This window comes from Anthonomus grandis, chromosome 12 (genome assembly GCF_022605725.1).
Source record: "Anthonomus grandis grandis chromosome 12, icAntGran1.3, whole genome shotgun sequence".
Taxonomy (NCBI): Eukaryota; Metazoa; Arthropoda; class Insecta; order Coleoptera; family Curculionidae; genus Anthonomus; species Anthonomus grandis.
The window spans coordinates 29,625,210-29,647,946 of record NC_065557.1 but is presented as its reverse complement, the minus strand read 5'-3'; the positions used below and the strand labels follow the sequence as shown (position 1 = coordinate 29,647,946).

Sequence of the window (22,737 nt, the reverse complement as noted above, 5' to 3'; positions counted from 1 at the left end):
CTTCTGGTCATAAAACTTCAGGTGGAGCGAAGTTTGCTTAATATAATGGGTTATTTTAATCTAAAACAATTAGAACTATAGCCTAAATAATTACCTCGCAATCTTATCTATACCAATAGGGCATTGTTAAGACCACCTCAATTTTCTTTCTATATTTTTTATACCTAGTTGCACATACAATGTTTAAAAGATGAATTCAAAATTAAAATTACAATTCGGCTAGCTTAATTGGTCTTTTGCAATTGAGCCTCTGGAAACGCTGAAAATTTTTGTCAACAAATTCTGTTCGTAGTCATAGATCTGATAGCCAAACAATATTATAAGCTATAAGTTTTACAATATCTGAGTTTTCTTCAGAAAGTAGTTCTATTTCCGATTATCGCAATAATACAATAATGATTCAGACCAATTTATTTCTCAGGTGCATCAGAATTCACATTACAGCTACACAACTAAAACTATTATTTAATCATTAATGCTGTCTGTAGAAAATTTAATACGATTTTCTGATAATGTACGACTGATCACTTTCCACAAATTAAGATTTTTTTTAACTATTTTTCAAGCTGTATGCTTATCAAATGAAGTGTCGCATTAAGTTTTTCTGACAAAATAAATACAATATTAATTCAAAAAGTTCTTCCTTACGACTTTCACACACAAAAAAACGTTTCTTACGTAGATACATAAAATATGAAAAATAAAAAAATCATTCACAAAAAAAACGAATTTACCTGATTCTGAGCACCCACTGACTGGTAAGGACTCTGGTTTTGGGAAGGCGAAGCTTGTTGAATGATAGATTGCGGTTGATTATATTGTGGCTGAGGAGAGGATTGCTGGTAAGAAGGAGTAGAGCGATTAGTTTGTTGGGGCGACTGATAAGATTGTTGAGATTGATAAGATTGGTGGGACTGTTGAGTCAGCAAACTAGGTTGCTGATGTTGATGTCCTATCGTTTGATGCTGCTGAACAGTTTGTTGATAGGCACCTTGATAACTTTGAGTTTTAGAAATTTCCTTATGATACGATTGGGAAACCGATTGATTAGCAGGAGCACCAAAATATTTTTGAGCTGACTGAGCTATGGGAGTAGAAGCAGGAGAATGTACGGGTGCCCAGCCCCTTGATCCTACTGGTGTAGCGGGTCTGTATCCTTGAGGACTTTGGTTAATCGCTGGGGAAGTTAATGGGGATCCGGTACCTACAGAGCTCACGTCTAAAGGTTTTAAGGGACGATAGGATGATAGCGGTTGGGGTGGCTGTTGGTAGGGTACTGATGCCTGTTGGGGAGAGTAGTTATTCTGCTGGAAGCCAGGGGACTTGTTGGAATATTGGGGTCCACCCTAATAAAAACATAAATTTAAATTTGGAATAAAATAATAAACATGTATTATAACTTGAAGAAACCTTAGTATCTATAGCGATTAAAGCAAGGAGATATTAGTAGATAAATATCTAGTTGAAATTTGCAAATCTGATTTAATATCACTTTATAGAATTTTGCAAAGTTGTTCACCCTTTAATCATATAGGTACTTTTTTCATAATATTTGTGTGTTTCAGTCATTATTCAAATTTATAATATTTATTAGTTTATTTAAAATATTAATTTAATTCAAATATTTGATTTAAAGATATCAGTTATACCATCAAATTGAATTTAAAAAAATCTGATTAATATAAAATTTGTCGTGCTTGAGTCGTGCTTATAACAATAAAACTATATTTAGTGTTTCTAAGTGACCATAAAAATTATAAAACGATTTAAAATTAAAATGTATCACATATATGTGCTTCATTAAAATTAGGTATGTGAGAAAAGATTGTGGACTAAAAATATAACTTTAAAATTAATAGCGAAAAGAGTGCCAACTGGATAATTTTAAATCTGGTAAATAAATGTGTTTATATGACAGAGAAGTACGCATAAAGGATTAAATTTATTACTGTTCAATTTTTATATAAAATTATAAGTTTTAGAAAATTCTTACTTGTATTTGTGCAGGCACTTGCTGTGTTTGTTCGGCTTCAGATGGATCAAGAATTCCTTCTTGCGGTGGAGGCCAAGCAACTCTTTTTACGCCTATAAATGAAGTAAAACCATTAAATTAATGTAAATTTATACTCAAAATATAAATAATAATGTTGGTGGTGTTAATTGTTTTAAAATTTTTTTAAATTTTTTGAAGTATGAGGATTTTTGAATATTTTAAAGACTTCTAAGAAATATGTTTATCTTTATATAAATATAGTTAAAGCAACAGTACTTTATAATAAACTATTTCATTAACGCAAAACATAATTTAATGTTTTTGTTAAGACATGCTCTATTAATTTTCACAAATGGTATTTTAATTCCATGACAGCGCTAATTATTTGTTATCAATTATAGAGTATAATTCATCTTTAGTATTTTTTTTTAATTGACTAAAATAAAACTTGTGAGGCTTAGTTAAATTTAAGTAGTTATTAGCTTACTACAAAAATATTAGAACATAAACAGGTATAATTTTTTAAATAAAATTCTATGTATTCTAAAGTTCTTTCCACCGATTTATAGGATCAGAGTAGAATTGTTATTTGTTTTATTATTAATTTAATATGTTATAAATCTTTCCATTAAAGTTGCTATGCCACCCACTATACTCCCATGAAACGTATGTTCATTTGAAATTTGAACGTAGCTAATTATCTTTTTAACTTAAATTATTTTAAGATTTTATTGACAATGTGGAAAAAAATTTACCAATGTCACAACCAATTGGTATTTCCGGCCTATAAAAAAATTACTTATAAGCTTAAGTTTACCATTTACGATTTTCAAAATCGAAATTAAAACCTTGGTATTGTATTCAGTTAATAGAATTAGACAGATAAGTCCATCCATTATCCAAAATAATGCATTATATGATAATTAGTAATTTAGTTCCAATAAAAAATAAGGCTCATACATAATTTCATATTTTTTTTAAGTCTTTCAGATTATTTGATAATATACAGGATAATCCACTAAAAAACCAAAGCAATTGTGTATTTAGTGATAAAATGAAGAATAAAATACTCTATTATGCTACATCAAGCTTCATGTTATGCTAAACACATAATTTTAGATTTTTGTGAATGCAGATGAAGTACTAAAGAAGTTTTTTATTAGAGATAAGTCTTGAACAAAAATTAATAAAAAATAATTGTTTTCTCGTTAAAGATATTATCGCGAAAAAATGGTAAAATATACAGTGTTCCATTTAAAAGATAAAAGAAGATGTTACTTTTTAGGTATAAACGGCAACGCTGCATCTCTAAAAATATTTTAAATCGTTAGATGATATTTTTTATTTTGTATTTTCGGAAGTTTACTTTTCATTCGTCAGAAGTTTTTTAATTATTTTTACTCAGTCCAGGTGGCTTATATTGTATCGACATGTCAATAGGTTAATAGGCTGATATAACATTAAAAGAATCCTAAATAGAATAAAACTAATATATGCTGTTTAGCAAAAATCTATAGAGTAACTAATTTTTTACTATTGTGTTATGTGAATACATGGAAGCAAAACCACAATATTAAAAATAGAGCAAAGATATGAACATGACACATGTTTTAAAGCACTCCGTTTATACTCTGACTAACCTAGTGACGAAAATGTTTGGCATGTTTTCAAGAAAAACTTAATCATATTATGAAGAGAAATAAATACGCTGCTTATGCCAAATTACCCGAGGTGGGTACACCAGATGTACGTTTCAGTGTCAAAGTTTTGGTTTTAGATTACATTATTCATTTAATTAAATTGGATAAAAAAATTATGTTAAAAAAATTGTATCCACTAAAGCACATCATTTATAATAATATTAGGATTTACTTTTTATATATCTAACCCGTGCATGATCAGAATTAAGAAAAACTTTAGTAGCTAATAGTATATTCAAATTCAAATTCAAAATTGTTTATTTTGCCAAAAGTAAAAAATACATGTATCATTTAGTTACACATAATATACGCAGTTGACAAAAAAGGACCAATTCACGATTACAAAACCGGTAACAGTGACCGCTGAGCGGACGCCTGCGAAAGGACCCTTAACCTAATAAATAGCTATTATAATAAATACAAAAAATAAATTTAAAAAATAGTACATATAAAGTATGCAAACAGAAATAAATAAAAAACTACTTAATAAAATAATTCCTAAAAAAAAAACAAAAGGAAACAAAAATACAAATTAAAAGTAAGAGTTCTAAAGAGAATGGGAGCGCGCAGAAGGAAAACAAGTCTTGATGACAGTTAGATTTTTTAGATTGAACTAGTTACTAAATAAACCAACATAGCTGTTGAAAAGAACCTGTGAAAAAAGGCAATAATCTCTGGAAAAAGTGAGATCGGATTCAATAGCTCGTTTTAAAGTGAGATCGATGTAATAGGATAATAGATAGATTTATAGTTTAAAAATCGTAAATGCCACTAAATAAGTATTAGGAAAGAAAATACGTTTAATTGACAAAAAAAATAACACTTTTTTTTCGACATAATTTAATTTAATAAAAGAGGCAAATAGGAGAGCATCTCGATTGAAGAAAACCGTTCCACATTAACACCTTAGTAAGTAGTTAAGTGTGATGTATTTTTGACATCACTACTTACGAAACACATACGATACAGTAATTCAGATAAGAAAATAGAAAATGATAATTTTTAAGAAAAATAGAAAAAACAAATATATAAGGGTAGGCAATACAGCCAGCAGCTAGAAGAAAAGTATAAATATTAGAACCGTATAAAATTAGTGCGTTAGTTATTAATAGATTTTTTTTAATTGATAGATTTAGCAGTTAGTTTGTATAAAAAACCGACAAAATATCACAAATCAAATTTCTCAAATAAATAACCAAAAAGATTGTTTTTACAAGGACATTGTTTTAATATATTTCTTAAAGGTATAATAGGAATGTTTTCTGATAGATCCTAATAAATTATTTTAAATTTCTGTAGCAATAATGTTAAATGAATGTTAAAACTTTACTTTGCTATTGCTACTTTACTATGTTGAGAAGATCTAAAGTTAAGATAATTTCTGGTGTTATGACTATGTTGAAAAATATTAAAGACCTTTCTTAAATAGGGCCCTTTGTCATCCTTTATAATACGTCAAATAAAGCAAAACATGTGGTAACTTCTCCTATTTGACATAACAAAATTAAGAATTCATTTAAGAAGGGATAATGCTAAAAAAATTTAACTAAGTATGTCTTAGTATAATTTAGCAAAGCTACAAACCTTACCCTTTTGGAGCCTAATGGGCAATATATTTTAACAATAGATCATATTTTACAAAATTAATGATCAACAGCTAATTCTGCAATAACGTTGCCAGAAGTAAAAAACACTAGAAGCTAATAATATACTTTACGATACTCTCACATATTAAACACATAAATAACAGCGATTCTACAATGTCAACGTCAACCACAAATATTCGCCCCGATAATAACTGCTGTGACCTGCATACCTATTTAGAGACGTTACACAGTCAACAGGCGCAGCTATTAGGCTTCCTACAGGTAAAGACTCCAATGCTTATAAATACACTACTGCTATGACACACTAAAATGATTATAGTTTATGCTGTGAATTTTTATTACTACTGAAAAGTATTACAGCATAGTTTTCGTTTGTAAATAAGCGTATAGATAGCTAGCTAATTGGAGGTGTGGAGGTAGTATTATCACTGTAAAGAGTGGGAGAACCCAGTCTTTTAATGACTTGCAAAAAATATTATTCTAGCTAAATTAAAGTAACTTTTAAGGATTTCAAGGTTATTTTCCTAGTTTTACTAATGACGGCCAAATGAAAATTGGTTTTAAATATATTTGCAAAACATCGAACACAAAAAAATTTAAAAATTTAAGGACGTTTTTCAATTTTTAATTGGTGGTCAAAAATATCTATTTAAAAATAAAATACCAATAAGGCACGAATTTCTTCGGTAAATGCTTTTCCGCTAAAAACGTATTTACACTTCGTAGAATCGTTGGTATTTCTTTAGAACTACAAATATTATGTTCAGGCGTTATTATTACTACTTAGAAGTATTTAGGAAAAATATTGAGAACAGGCCAAAAACCTAAAAAAGAGTGACCATTACTCAAGTGGCTAAAATAAATCTATTTAAGACACCAACCTAAATTCTTAACTAGGTATCTTTGTCTAAGAAATAAATTTGGATTCCAGGGCAAAACAGAGAAATCTAACATTGAAGACATACAAAAAATTACTTTTAATAAAAAAATGTCCAAGCGGCATTAGAATTTTAGGTTAATAAAAACTTAAACAACTAAAATAAGAGTCCAGCAGCTAACTAAACTAAATTAAATTAAATAACTAAAGCTATATAAATGAGTAATTAAAAGTATCTAAAGTTTCATTCTTAGAAACAGTATTGTTAAATATCTTGAACTGATGTTAAATTGATTTGTTTTCATAGTTATTCCATTATTGTTAGTTTTTACTTTTTAACTTTTAACTATTTTAACTATCCCTTTCTAACTTAAATATATATAAATTTTACCAAAACCCTTAGAGAAAAATAGAATTGCCTATGCGAAATTTGGAAACAATGAAATTATTTGGCACATATCAAATTGGCTTATTTTGCTTCGAATTGTATCATAAGAGTTATATTGAGAATACTTTATCTTTTTGATAAAGTATTCTTAATATAAAAACAAAAATAATAATGCAGCACTTAATCAATTTACTTCATTATTAAAATTAAAAAAAAAATTAAACTCTTAATAATGAGGTAGAACAGAAACAACAATTATACAAAATTCTCGAAGAATTTACCAATTCAACTGATTCTAATAGTTATTTACATTTTTTCTTTGGTTTACGTGTTTTTCTATTTATCTAGATTCCGTGAATCTGACGATTAATAAATAGTTTTGAATTTAAGATAAAAAACACTTTTAGTTTATTTCTGAAAAACAATTATTAAAAGATGTAACTTTGTTAAATTGTGGATTCACTTAAGTGGATTATTCTTGGTTTTCACAAAATATTTTAAGATCCTGTTTTAGTGATATTTCTTATAAGAGTATACTGATGCACATCTGCCTCTCTCTCCTTTTTTTGATAAATAATACCTTATTTATCAAGATAGTATTGAACTTAATAGAAATATGCCAGGAGAAAAATGTTATTTGAAAATAATTACAGATTTAGTCCACCAGCCTAAACATTTATAAGAAAACTGTTATTTTAAAGCCTTAATAAAAGATTGCCATTAATTTTAGTAAATTTACCTAAATCCAGTAAAATATTTTGTCGCCTTAGAATCAATTGAAGTACTCCTATAGGTGTACAAATGTCAAATTCTTAGAAGACTAAAAAGAAATGTTTTCATGAATGTAAAATGATTTCAAATACTTATAGCTTCTGTATTTAAGCTACAGATTTTGTGTGTTCATATCGTATCGTATCATATCGTATAGTAGATCTTCTAAGAAATCTTATTTTGACGTATATTCTGAACAGAAAATATTTATTAATTTTTGGTTTCTTAATTTTACGATTGTCTACTGGTAAAATTGCCTACATCATCCTAGTGTCTACAGTTTTGTGGGCGATAAGAAAATCACAAAATTACATAGTGTTTTAATTGTGTTCTAATTTAAAAAGTATGTATTTTTCATGACATCAAAACTCTATATATCTACTTCAATATAAATCAGCTATCGGAATGATAATTTTACCCTGCAGCTGAAAAAGATATAAGATTTGCAAAACATGTTTGATACAAGCGGTTTTTGAAATTTGAAAGTATACCATAGAGTAAACACAAACAAACAGAAGTTCGTGAGTTGATTATGAAAGGCAAACAAAAACTGATTTTACCACTTTCCCATAACGCTTAAATGGTAAAGTTTTAAATGAACATGAGTCGTGCATGTAACGTGGTAAAAACTATTGCTTTTGAAGTCTTTACATCAAAACTTCCAGTCTTGATGCGTTAAATCATTTGTTTATTTAAGCTTAAATTTGATGTTAATATTTTTCCTTTATTTAAAGTTCGTTTATATATTTTATATAAACAACAAGACAATATTTTAAAAGGTTTTTCTTTTTTTTTTTAATAATTTCACATCATTTTTAATAGGAATAAAATATATAAACGATTTTTAATATTATTTCTAGTTGAAAATAATAAATAATCTCTATTATGTATTTTTGTTTTTTGTAATAATAGGTCATCATGTCTTTTTGATGTATCTTTTTTTTAAATATTTCAAATTTAAAAATATGATTTTTTGACGTAAGCTGTTAAAAAATATCGGGTCGGAATAAGTTTATAACGAAATAGGGAATATAATCCGTTTAAAATGAGAAAATTAAGGCAATTTCCCGTTAAACCACAAGTGACATACCAAGTTACTTAAAGGTCATATACGTATGAATTCTTCAAGATTATTATTTCTTTTTAATAATAGGCTTCTATCTGAGCCCCACTTGATTTATAGTAGTTTGAAAAATCTATATATCTTCTGGAATAAACTAAGTAATGTTGTCTATAAATAGAGTTTTAAATAGCATACTAGCTTATTTCGAAAAAAGGAATATTTATTAAAACATGGAATAATTATGATTCTTTAGTTCCTTAATGAAATGAGAATCAAATGCCATCAAAGATTCTTTTTCAGCTTAATCCGTTTATCTACCTTGTATAATGAAAATATTAAATACATGTAAGACAAGAAAATATTACAGGATATTGAATTAGTCTTAATGCATCAAATTATTAATACTAAAGCATTCCCATGCCAGATTTGACAAAGATGTTGGAAAATATGTGACGTGCATAAATCAACAATTTTAAATTAAAACATGAACGACAAAATAAAGACGTTATAGAGTAAGTGACGAATAGATGATGTACACACTCATTCTACTGTGTTGCTCTTGCATTATTACCTGGAATAACCACATCTTTAAAATGGGATCGGACTTGGTTTTTTTGTTCATATTCTGAAGGAGGCCAGGACACATCTCGGAGAGGTCTTGGATAGTAATCATCGTGGTTACCTATGTCACCGATAATTTTAAGCTTAGATGGTAAATCGGATATATTTTGAGTAAAACCAAATATGCAAAGATCTATATGTTTAGTGATGTTTTTAATTACCTCGTTTATTTCGTAAAAGGAAATTATTTTAAATGCCAGTTATTTATATAGGAAAAGCAAATTATATGTCCGTTTAGTTTGTCATAATATATTTTTACATAAAGATTTAATCAAGAGTTGAAATTTAATTATTTAATAAAATTAATTATTATTGGTGACACAGATATTATAAAACAAAAATAAAAAAGTCATTTTACTTAAAAAATAGTAAATTTTTTTTTAAATATTTGAAAAAGTCAAAATATTTTTTTCGTTTTATTAAAAATGTCAAAGAGTTGGATTGGTGGGAGGAAATGATACAGTGATTTATGGATCTCTAAGGTGATTAGAAAAAACTCACCGGTACGTCCACCACGTCTGTTTTCCTCTTCTTCGAGCATGCGTAGAACAGCAGAATTTTGTAGATTGGTAGGTTTGCCTACTTGTGGATTGTGAAAATCAATCCTATAAGAAAATTGATTGTAAATTCACCTTGTAAGCATAAAAAAATGTGATTAAACGACTTTTGATTTTTAGCAAAAACTTTTTTGACAATATTGTTATTCCAAACTTTAAGAAGAACTACTGCCAGGTCAGCAAATAGGGCGGCGATAATTGCTACATAAAATATGTATAAACATTTTATGAATGTATAAATATTTTATGAAATATGTATAAACATTTTATGTAAATACATTTTATGACTGCAGGCATAATTATATGATTACATATTAACAACTGTAGATTGCAAAATATATGACAGTAGTTTTTTTTAGTATTATGATCAATTCAAAATTCACTAATCTGAGCATTTATTAAGTTTTCAAATATAGATGAAACCATATATATCACAATTACATATAATTTCAAAAATGTTTTTTAAGTTAAAATAAAATTGTAAGTTTAAAATAAAGTAGTACTTGGAATCTTTTCCAATTTCCTTGACTAGCATTATTCTATCTTATCTATCACATGAATCAAAAATATTCAAATAGCTTTACCTTTCTATTGCTGGACCCATTTTAAATAACTAAGTTTATATTATCACAGGAAAAATTAATTAGTTAAATAATAAAAAAATATTCGTTTGAAAGTATATTTGCCGCTTTGGCCTCGTTAAAATAGCTTAATACTCTATCTTTCGTTGTCGAATAATCATTGAAAACTGCTCTGAAAAGTCTACCCATATCTACGGTAAAATTAGTCACATGATCCAGATAGGTAAGCATTTTCATCGGCAAGTTATTTTCGAAATACATGGTGAATCACGGCGACGAGAATAATCATTATTGTCAGGATTTCAAAACAAAAAAAACGTATTTGGTTGATTTGTATATAAATAGAATCATGCACTTTCGATGCTTGTTAATTTTAAATCAAATGCCAAATGATTAAATTGTAAATTATTATCAACACCAAAATCTGTGAAAAATTGTAGTAAAATTTAATATTTTATTTTCAAAATATACTTATATTCTAAATTTGTGATTTTATTTCACAAATCTAAATTAAAGTTTTCCTAAATTACTTGCGTATATTTTCGATGTCAAATTTCGAATGGAATGCTTTTTGGCTAGCAAACGATAATCTAGAGAAGCCAATTAATGACCGACTTGTATGATATTAAGTGCTGACAAAATCCATTTGAAATCTAAGAAAGCCTGTTTATTTTCCGATATTCGTTATGCTAATTAAAATTTCTGGAACTGCTTATAAACAGATGATTTGATTAGATTGATGTTACTTGAATTGATAGTTGAATTGCAATGACAAAAAAGTATTTTTCTATAATTGCTTTTGATTAACATATAATCATACAACATATAATCAATCAACATATAATCGTAATTACTTGTTTTTATTAATGTTTTAGAAAAATCCATGTAGAGATTTCTTATACAGCACGATAAGATTAGGTTGTCGATCAAAGCACAATTAAAGAAAAGAATATTGGTTAAAATGTGACAAAAAAAATATGAAAAAATAAAAAAAGGTCCTGCAAAATAACTTCCAATATTTTATCTGGGCCAAGTTGATGATTTTCTCAATGTTAATAGGTACCTATTCAAACTGACTATTTAACAACTTTTGTGTGTGTACTTTTAAGAGAAGTATTAACTGTATGCATAGTTGCCGCTGTCACTACTTACAAAATGATAATTGTTTAATGATTTTCAAAAATATTCAAAAATGAAATGAGAAAAAGTTACCTTATTTAATGCAGATTCTTACATGGTCAAACATTTTATAATAGGAAAAATACAACATAACATACTTTTTCGAATAATTTTTAAGATCAACATACCATTGCTTCATCGCAGGGGTGGTTAATTGCTTCGAGTTTTGTGAATAAGTTAGACTTGTACCTTCTGTCAGATTTCTTAAACGTTTTTAGAGTTTTTTGGTGTTTTCAGTCCTTTATAATTACAACTAATCCTTCACAAATGACTTATGTATCACAATGTACTTTCCAGAAAGGCACTATATTTATGGGCTTTATGATAGAAACGGTTGAGCTGTTGCCCGATAATATAAACGACATTTTCTTGGTCTACATTGCTATCCTGACTATAAAAATGGTTATAAATGTGGATCAATGTTACTTGGAATGAAAAATTCCTGATTAACTAAGAAAAGTAGGAAAGCCTAGGAATGCTAACGATGAAGAAGATATTGTGGATATTGTAACAAGTGTTCGTCACATATCAAGATGTTCGAGACTTCCCAAATGCACAATTCATCGAATTTGATAAAGGAATCTATTATGTCCTTATCAAATATAACATGTTTAAGCCCTTCTGGCCACTATACAAAAAGATTCAATTTTGTCGGGAAATGCGGCCAATCATAAAGAAGACCCTTAATTTTTTTTTAATCTTGTGGACTGACGAAAGCATATTTAAAAGAACGGGGATAGTTAATATACACAATTTACACGATTAAGACCATGTTAATCCTAAAACGGTGTTAAATTATTGTTTTTAGCATCAGCTCAAAACTGAAACTTACACAATAGTCTTTTGCTAAGTTTCAGTTTTGAGCATCAACATTAGAGGCAAGCTTCGATTTAGAGCCAAAAACAAGATGAAGATTTTTTTATTTATTTGCTGGGTTATGTAACATATCATTTATTAACTTTTTGTTTTGTTAAAAATAAATGTAATAATAAATGACAAATGAGTCACAAATATCTCAACTTCAGTGAATTATTTTAAGTAAAACTACTTTGAAAGAACAGCTTGACTAAACAAAATTAAAGCAATATATATAACATTTAATGCTAACTAATCAAAAAGGCGAAACCCGACAGCGATTTCAACATATGAAACGTACATGTGATTTATAATAAAAAAACATTAATAATACAAACTCGAGATACAAAGGCTGGAGTTATTTAAGATACACATTAGTTTTCCATACGTGAATAGCTAACAATATGATGATCTTATTTTAAATATAACATATACTATTATGAGAACAATTCACATTTGCAGGAGTGGTGTGATAGTCATGTTTTGAAGCTGAATCCTAATAAAACCAGACTAGTCAACATTTCTGCCTGTAACGTGTAAATCGACTCTCTTATAGGCTTCGTTTCACTGAATTTGATCCATTTACGGTCGTAACTCTGTATATTATTATACTAGCTATTAATGCAAAAAAATATCTAAACCCTTTTAATACTAATACACCCTTATGATGAAGCTATATTTATTTATTGTTACTAAGGAGCGAGCTGAATTGAGTGTCGTTCTGCTTTTTTTTCAAAATATTTGCAGTTTTTGCCGTTATAAAAATATACAGGGTGTTTTTTAAATATTTCGATAAAATTTATGTGCCGTGTTCCTTGGACGAAATCAAACAAAAAAGTTCCTATCGACATATGTCTATAGGAACTTTTTTGTTGAAACATATGTCGTTTTAGATTTTAAGTAAAGCTAAAAGAAAAAACTTGCTTCTTTCGATAAATATGATACCCTTGTAGACATTTTTCTGAAAAGTAATACGCAGTTTCTAAAGATCCATAGCATTTTTTCTATATAAAATTAAAATTTTTATATTCACCAAGGCGTTCATACGGGCTTTAAACTAAATATTTTTTTTTAAAGAAAACGTCACTGGTTTTACTTGTAATAAAAAATATAAAATATTTATAAATTTTTCATTTCTTTTAGAACTTATATGGTCTCTTAGTAATTTTTCGCCCAATGCACAGTTTTTGCATAAAAAAAATAAAAACTATTACTGTGGATAGCCATAACGCCAAAATTTGATTATCATAATCGAGTATTACTTTTATAACTTTATTTTCAGCACTTTTTTCCTAGTTTTTCCTGTCAAACATGCAAATAAATACAACATATGAATACATGTTTTCAATTTATCAAAAAAAGTAAGTTTTCTTTCTTTTAACTTACCATCCTATAGTATAAAATCTAAGACGTTTAGGACGTATATTCATAGGAACTTTTTTGCTTGATTTCGTCTAAGGAACACAAACTTTTTTACTTTTTAAGATAAACAAATGAAATTTGGTATATCGATAGAATAGTTATAAGAGCATCTTTTGGCATATTCTATTGTTTTCCACCACTTATACACTTGTTGGTCTAGTGGTTCCATCAAATGTAATGCAAAAGCTGTAGAAGCCCACTGTTTGCTAAGCCATTATCTTATTTACTTTGAAATGTATGTATTTCAATTATTATTGATAGCTATGGATTAATTAAATTTCAAATCTTTTAATATCATGGCATATGAAAGAAAATGTAAATAAAACAAACCGAAGATTCTAAAGTGGCGAATAATTTATGCTTATTGGGAAAGTTTTCGGTTAATTGCAAGATGTAACTAAGGAGATCTATGTATTTTCAACCTGATGCATTTTTATTTCTTAAAAAAAAGTTTTCTCCTAAAGTAAAAGTTGATGCAAAGACGGATAAAATTTGGAAATAAAATAAAAAGCCAATTATAATGTTTCTATTGTAACGTATTCATGAACACACTTTTCTAGAACGCAGTTATGCCAGAAATACTCTTTTATGTCAGGTACACTCTTTTTATTAACAACGTAAAATTACAAAACTTCCACCTGACTTGCGTCGACTTTCATATGCAGGGTGTCTACTATAAAAACCGCCAAACTTTAAAAGGTGATTATACAAGTCATTTGCAACAAAAAAGTCGTATAACATTTTTTTCGAAAAGTTGTTAGTTCTTCTGGTATTTAACATTTTTTGATTTTATCAAATTTCTTTATTTTTTTTTTCATATAAACAAGAATATCTCCGTTATTCTTACCACCACATAAAATTTAGGTATACCATCTGAAAGAGAATTAAATTTGCTATAAGCTGCACATATTTCAGTTTTTGAGTAATTTTTTATACCGGGTGTTATCAGAAGTTAAATGTAACATTTGGGAAATGTGCAAAATTAGTGGTATCTTCTTCGCTGTCGTTTTTCTAAAATTTGGAAATGTTTTTTTTCAGCAAAAACTACTGCATTTAATATGCTTTCCAATGACATACTTACTTTTGTGATAGCTATTTGTTTTCACAGCAATATCATGGGCAAAAGAAAGAAAACCACAAAAATTGAAAATTTTCAAATTTTATATTTCTTGATCTTTTGAGCACCAATGCGGTGAGTACTTGTAGATCTATCTTCCCTAACACAACAACTCCACAAATTTCCATTAGAGAAGCCGTAAACAAATAACATATCACGACATTAATTCTTTAAGAAAAAAGGCAGGTTTTCCTTCTTTTGTAAATGGCAATGAATCCGCAAAAGAAGGAAATTCACAAACCATGTATTATTTCGTTTTAAAACAAAAGCATAGATATTTACAATTTAACAAGAACTGTCATTAAGTTTTCGCTTCGACTTAAATAGTTTAATAAGTAATTTGATTAAACGTGCTTAAAAAATAATGCCTAGTTTCACAAACATTGAATATCGGAACATCTTATTTATTTACGGTGTCGCAAATGGAAACTCGCGGGAGTATGAGCTTCATTTTCCTAATAGACGGCAACCTCATAGAAGTACATTTGCAAAAGTGTTCAGACGCTGTGGGGAAACTGGTACCTTTCGAGGTTTGCGGATTAGAGAAGGTGGTCAAAATGGTCAACACTGGAGACAAGAACCTGCTGAAAAGATTATGAGAGCTGTTACAGAAGATAGATCTAGAAGTACTCGCCGCATTGGTGCTGCATTAAGGAATCACCATTCCACTGTACATAGAGTTCTTAAAAAAAATAATTTGCATCCATTTCATTTGAAAAAAGTGCAGGATTTATTGCCAGTGGATATTGAGGTGAGGCTTCAATTCTGTAGGTAGTACTTGAATAAATTGAAAGAGTGGAAAACAGATTAAATATTTTGGACAGATGAAGCAACATTTACAAGAGCTGGAATAATGAATTTAAAAAATAACCATATATGGCATACAGAAAACCCTCATGCGACTGTTGTTTCACATTTTCAGCATGAGATAAGGGTCAACGTATGGATAGGATTAATGAGAGGTTGCCTTTGCCTTTAATATTGCTGTGAAAGCAAATAGCTATCACAAAATTAAGTATGTCATTGGAAAGCATATTAAATGCAGTAGTTTTTGCCGAAAAAAAAATGTCCCTATTTACCAAATTTTAGAAAAACGACAACGAAGAAAATACCACTAATTTTGCACATTTTCCAAATGTTACATTTAACTTCTGATAACACCCGGTATAAAAAATTACTCAAAAACTTAAATGTACCCATCTTATAGCAAATTTAACTCTCTTTCAGATGGTATATCTAAATTTTATGTGTTGGTAAGAATAACGGAAATATCCTTGTTTATATGAAAAAAAACAAAGAAATTTGATAAAATTAAAAAATGTTAAATACCAGAAGAACCAACAACTTGTCGAAAAAATTTTATGCGACTTTTTTGTTGCAAATGACTTGTTTAATCACTTCTTAAAATTTGGCGGTTTTTATAGTCGACACCTTGTATAAACAATAAAACTGATTAAAATGCTTAGAAGTATCTACATTGCTTGAGCCGATGGAGCCCAATAATTTCAAGAGATCACTAATAATCAAAGTAAATTAGTACTTAAAGTCTAAAAAATTTAAGCTACCAGGACTTAAAGGACAATAAAATAACCTGAATTGGGGCTTAAATAGGGCTATAGGTGAAAAGATTAAACTAAAGTTAAGTAAAATTGTAATTAAATCTACCTCATCAACTTAAACTACAAAATAAGAGAAAAACTGTAAAAGAACTATGAAAATTTATTAATTGTATTTTCGAATTTGTATTTATATTTTTATAACATTATATTAACTTCAAATAAGGTAATAGAGTTTACAATTAACATTGGGAATTTATGTGGATTCTGCCCCATATTCTTTTGTATCCTTAGTAAGTCTTTTTCAGAAAAATTTAAAGAGTTTCATAATTAGATAGTAATTATATAACTCTTTGCAATGACTTAATACTTATTAACAAATAGGTGTTAATAAAAATACCTTAGATAACTTGTTATCAACTATAATATTTTTATGAAAGTCTTACTAGGTTTAACGCCTCGATCCAAAAACATAAGCAGTTTTATAATGTAAAATTTATTATTTAATAAAATAATATTTTTAAATGTTCTACAAAGCCTCTTAAAAATGTTTAATATAGTGGCTTATAATATTTTTAAGCGCTCCAATATAATCCGTCTCTGACTGGCAAAATGTTTCTGAAATTCGAAATTAGAAACGAACCTATTTTTAAGTGAAAATTTTAATGTATTTTTAGATTCCAAAATGTAAACGAACATTTCGGAAAGATGATCAAATTACAAATTATTGATTTTTCTAATAAAAAATCAATTTCAATATACCATTAAAGATTTAAGTAAGTTTGGTAGATGTATTTTTATAGTTTAGTTATTACGGTCGGTATATATCTTATTTTTAAAGACATAATACACGTTAGTAAAAATGCTATGATTTAATGTATTGTATTTTTGTATTTTATGTATTTTATTTATTTAATAAATGCTGTTATTATATGCTATGCGCAAACATCAGTTGTACTTACCCTATAGCTCCATTTGCTAATATTTGCTGTTCTCGTTCAATTACGTCTCGGACGTTTTGTTCGGAATAAAGACCGATGGGTGAGTTGAATTGCTTATTCACCAGCCTTGGTTGGGTCGTCATTTTTAATTTTTGATTCGATTCTAAACTACCTGAAATAGTAAAAGGCTATTGAAAAATTAGTGCCATTTAAATATAGTTTAGACGGGAAGCCAAATTAAGTAAATAAAATAATTCTTGGAAATTCAGCTTCGGCCTCAACTTGTTGTCAAATTAGGTATCAGGTTGTCTTTCACTATTGTACGTAATCTACTATAAACTAAAGTATATCAAGGAAGTCGTCAGAGAACAAAGGAAGTAAAGGATTCTGAGAGACGTAAAATATATCCAGTAGGAATACCAAATAAAAGTAACATCACCCTAAGCTCATCAAAATTAATCGACACAAAGTAGCCTAAACACTCCACTAAAAAGCATGAAAAACAAGCTGATTTGAGAAAATTTGGAAATGAACTGAACATTTTAGCTTTATCAATCAAGAAATATCTGATTGGAGAGATATAGGAGTGTATATCAAGTGTGTGGAGCCTTGCTACCAATAGGAAAGGGTTAATAAATACCCAAACGTATTTCACAGAGAGGCATTTTGTCATAAAGTCCACTGTATTCTTAGAATGCAGTGCGTTAAAGCCTTAGAGGCATGAATATGCAAGCCTTTTGATCACTTTGCCCACGCAAGATCTGAATATATTTTCTGCAAAATTATATTTTATTTGTAAATTTTAGTTAAAATTAGTTAGTAAACTTCTGTGCTCTTCATAAGAAAAAAATTCCATAAAAAATTAAAACGTAAATGTTTAGTCTTTAACTAGTCTTATCTTCTCTATCTATCTCTATATTTTTCAGTTTACTTCAACAAGTGAGTAAAATCTGTATTTTTAACGGTCGTTAAGTAGGAATGTAGAAAATGTTTCTAGACAGCAAATTTTTTGTGTTCTAATAATATTTTGGCACACCTTTTGCACCTACTGAAAACTACTTGTAAATTCAAGCACCTGAATATCTACTGTGTTTACGTATTTTGTGCTATAAATAAAGTGTCTCTGACGATCTATGGCTTATTGTGATATTAAAATAGATATTAGTAATCTGTTAAAATGGTCTCAACATTAAACTTTTTAGCACGTGTAAAAAAGATATAGAAAGATTATTTATTAGGTATATAAAATCGATATTCTATATTTTGCTCTATATTAATTCTGATAAAAAAAGTAAATTTTGTTATTTAGGTTTTTATCAAGATCTATTTATATACGTAAATTTCATCGTCGACTCTCAATGACAGGATTTTTTCAATATTCAACAATGGACAAATTCCTTCAATTTATTTTTGTTTGGGGCCATGCTCAAATTATTGTTTTAAACTACTTTTGTATTTTTATAACAATGAAAGGAGCAAGAAGGCATTAAATTCTATATATATTTGGGCAGAAGGTAAAAATTGATAAAAAAACACCAGGGTCAGTCCTTAACCAAATTTAATTTTCGAATCTATTGATTTCGCAGTTACTATTATTAGAATTGCTAAAAATGCAATTAAAAAAGGTAAAGTCTCCTATACGTACTCTCCTAAAGTACTCCTACATATCAATATCTATATTATAGATATGTCAAATATTGGATTTCTGATTAGGTAGTGAAGAAAAATTAAAAATAAATACAATAATTTGTTGAACAAATTAACTCTAAATCAAATCTATATTGTTGTGACAAATTCATAATTAATTACCTATTTTATTGGAAATTGAACACTTTTTAATTAATATTAATTTAGAAAATAGTATGTATGTACGCTCAATTATTACTCTAGCTTCTGAGTATATTAAAAAAATACATTTCATCTCAAGTAAATTATTATATTTAAATATAGAATAATTTAAAGAATTTTAAAAAATATTGTATTTATATTTTCTAATCTTAAGAATTATTGTATTCATATTGAAAGGTATCGTTAAAGGTTTAGGTTCATATTGGTCCTAAATACTTAAATATGTCTATTTTCTTCTTCTTCTTTCAGTAATAAAGAACAACAAAATTTACTGTTATATCATAAAAATTTTCAAATAGATAAATTCATACAATATAGCCGCAATGATTAATAATGTTGAAATTACTCAATTTAACCCTTCTAAATTGCAACTTCTATCATCTGCATATTATATTGTTAGTCTTATTATTATTGGTATGGCAGTGGCATAGTATCATAATTTACGTAAAAAACATAATAAATAATCATTTTTAACTCTTAAGATGCTAAACTTTTTCTCGAAACTCTAAGTAAAAACATTATATTGTGTAATATAACAATTGGGCAGATCATTTATGAATAGTATTTTCATTATTTTAAAATATACTGCATTAGTATACTCAAAGATGCTTACATTAGAAAGGTTTTATTTCTGTTCATAGCTTATAAAATATTTTAAAACAAATGCTTAGTGAAGGAATTATTATAATAATTTAAGTAATAATTAAAATAATTATATTTTTATAGTACTCATAATACTATAATACTGAGTTCCTAAAAAGTTTAACATTAAAAAACTTTGACCTTTTGAGTTTTTGCAAATCAAATTAATCCATATTTTTAAATATGTTTCACAACACTAGCCAAATAGACGATTTCCTCAATTTCAACTAACGGTTTTTAAATACGCACCTGCAATATACAGTGTAAAATAGTATCAAAGGTAAACAGTCTTTTACCGCCCGAGGGTGTAAGAATAATCGAGGGCAGTAAATAACACTTAACGCCCCAGATATTTGTTACGTTTCATGCACTATCGAACTTTTTCAGTTCAACAAAAAGATAATCTCTTTGTTTTAAAAAGTGTTATATTCAATTTATATTGTTTTCAAAAAGTCTTATATTTCCTTGTATAATTTTATTTTATCTTTGAAATTATCTAAGAAAGTTTATTGAATTCATGCCAATCTAATAAACTATAATAGCTTCTCTCAAACTTCTTGGTTATGGAACATATCTACAAAAAATTAAGAAAGGGTAGGTGAAATATTGATCATTAAGTAAAAAATGCTTGGAAGATTAGTTGGGTTACTATTATTCTAGATAAATTCATAATCCATAGAATATTGTACAAAATTGTTTAAAACATTTAAAGTGGTGAAAGACTTACAATGTCAAAATGATCGACAAGACTTACATATGTTTTTGGAAAGGCACTTTTAGCGTACTTCAGATACAAGCTTAGAACCTAAAATTACTAAGGAATTTATGAACCAAGTGTATGAATCTATTCTAAAACCAATAGTGTTTTTGAAAAACATTTTATATTTGTTTTAATTAATTTTTATTTTTTGTACATTGTCTTGTTATTTGGTATAGCTGAAGTATATGAAAACTGATATTAAGCATCAATATGGCTTTAAATATAAGGTCGTTTATGACCATGGATCATTGATTCTTATCAAGACAAATATAAACATCAGTATGGAAGTAACTTCTTCCATTTCAAAGAACTTCTCCAATGCTTGTTGCAAACGAAGAAGCCGAAATAATAAAAAAAGGCATTACTTCTAGCCCTAGCAAAATGACTTTTCTTCTTCTAGCCTTTCATAATTTTATTTTTCGCATTTTTATTTATTTTTAGCTTCTTTACTACAGTTAGGGTGTAATTTATTTGTAGGTGTGTTGTTGCTTATAGAGTTTGTATTTTTTGTCAATGTCAAAAAATAGATTAAAAAATACTAAAAAAAAATCACATACACAATCACAAGCGACAACATACCTACAAACAAATTACACCTGAATAGGTGTAGTAAAGAAAATAAAAATGCGAAAAATAAGATTTTGAAAGGGTGCTATTTTTCTATGGGTAAAAGTAATGACTTAATATTCCAGAAGCATAAAGCATTCAGTGGGAGCTTTTAAACGATGTATCGCATGACCTCTCTTTCTATTTAATTTTATTTTTCAAAATGAGCACAAAGTAGTATTTAGGTGGCTAATTATGTGTGATAAATTTCAATTTTTTATATAAACGCATTCAAAAGATAAGAGGAGAGGGTGGTACAATTAGGAGCCGCACTGTATATCCATACAGAATAATATAAAATTCTAGACCAGACAAATACCTCAAATAACTGAGCACATACTTTATTTCTAGGTTAGAAAATAATATTTGAATTTTCCTATTATTTTATAAAATTATTGATAAGGAGGTACATAAAATTAACTTTAAAAAAATCAATTAAAAATATTACGGGAATTATAATCAATACTTTTTTAAATGTTAGATATGTTTCATAAACATATTACTAAGCAAGCAAGTTGGTATCCAACGTTAAAAGCAAAAGTATAAAATAAAATCTGCTTCAATGCTGCAAGCGATTTGTCATTTTAATCCCCAGGGGCAAGAAGCCCAATATGCGCGCGCCACTTCTCCAGAGATAATAAATGTCACAATTCACTTTTAAGGAAAACGGTACATTACCTGTAATTTCGACACCGCTTTTCGCGCGATCGCTGGAATACACTGAAATGCTCGGCACTCGGTTTTACTGATTTCAAAAAGAGCAGTGGGCGACGTTTATTTTCATATTCACACTTTTTGATGGAATTATTGTGGATCCTAGAGAGAATATTTTAGTTTCAGCGAAAAACAAAAGTATTTCAATTTAACTTAAGCATAACTTTCAATTTTAGGTAGGCAAATATTTAGAAATTAGAATTTATATGTAGATTTATTATTGGCCAAGTACAAATAAATTATTAAAAATTGATTTATTTCTATAATAAGTAAACTTATTATATATAACTATAAACATAATTATTAACTATACAAATGTATATTTTTACAAGAATTAAAGAAAACAAAACGAATTTTAGGTTAATTGAAGACATTGAAGTAATGGCTTTTTATGCTAAATTGAAACCTTGAAAATTTTTAGTATATTCTATAACTGAATTTATAGGGTATCTTAGTTAAAGATATCATAATTTTTTAAAAATAAATAGAAAATTACAATAGAAAAAACTATTTATTATAAAAAAGTCAAGGTATCACAAGTATGTTATTGGAAATAAAAGGTCAGATCACACCTATTTTGCAACACATTAGATCTACTACTAACTAGTGAAACTTGGGTCTCTTCAGGAATAATTAATTTCTTTTTACTGAGCAAAATGTAGATGAAAGCCTGAAGAAGAGTCAAAAAAGTCCTTTTAGGCTATTAAGGTCATCTTACAATTGTCCCATGGCCCTAGGGTTCATCTAATCTTTATCTATTGAAGACGTCCAAATTATAATGGAACTTCTACAGTTCCAATTTATAATTTAGCTCGCAAACAGATATGTGATTAAAAGAATGTATAAGTAAAAATTTATAAAAGCCCTCTTTTTCAAACAATAGCCAAAGGTATTTTTATCGAGAACTCAATAATGATAACGTTACCAACAATGAGCAAA

The 22,737-nt window shown here is 27.8% G+C and overlaps 1 protein-coding gene across 6 annotated transcripts in view; it reads right to left on the bottom strand.

Moving 5' to 3' along the window:
* The window catches only part of LOC126742622 (DNA translocase FtsK), a 28,042-nt gene extending 6,131 nt beyond the window's left edge, over window positions 1-21,911 (bottom strand). For 2 of the 6 annotated variants that reach the window (XM_050449349.1, XM_050449350.1), the window contains exons 1-6: window positions 21,763-21,911; window positions 17,250-17,400; window positions 9,522-9,625; window positions 8,971-9,081; window positions 1,994-2,085; window positions 735-1,346 (exon numbers count right to left, since the gene is read on the bottom strand). In XM_050449349.1, the coding sequence (XP_050305306.1) occupies window positions 735-1,346; window positions 1,994-2,085; window positions 8,971-9,081; window positions 9,522-9,625; window positions 17,250-17,371 (1,041 nt within the window). In that variant the 5' untranslated portion in view covers window positions 17,372-17,400; window positions 21,763-21,911. Of the gene's footprint in view, window positions 1-734; window positions 1,347-1,993; window positions 2,086-8,970; window positions 9,082-9,521; window positions 9,626-10,161; window positions 10,330-17,249; window positions 17,401-21,762 lie in introns of those variants that run through there. The other 4 variants (XM_050449353.1, XM_050449355.1, XM_050449352.1 and 1 more) reach the window with 3 other exon arrangements.
* Window positions 21,912-22,737: the final 826 nt, after the last annotated feature.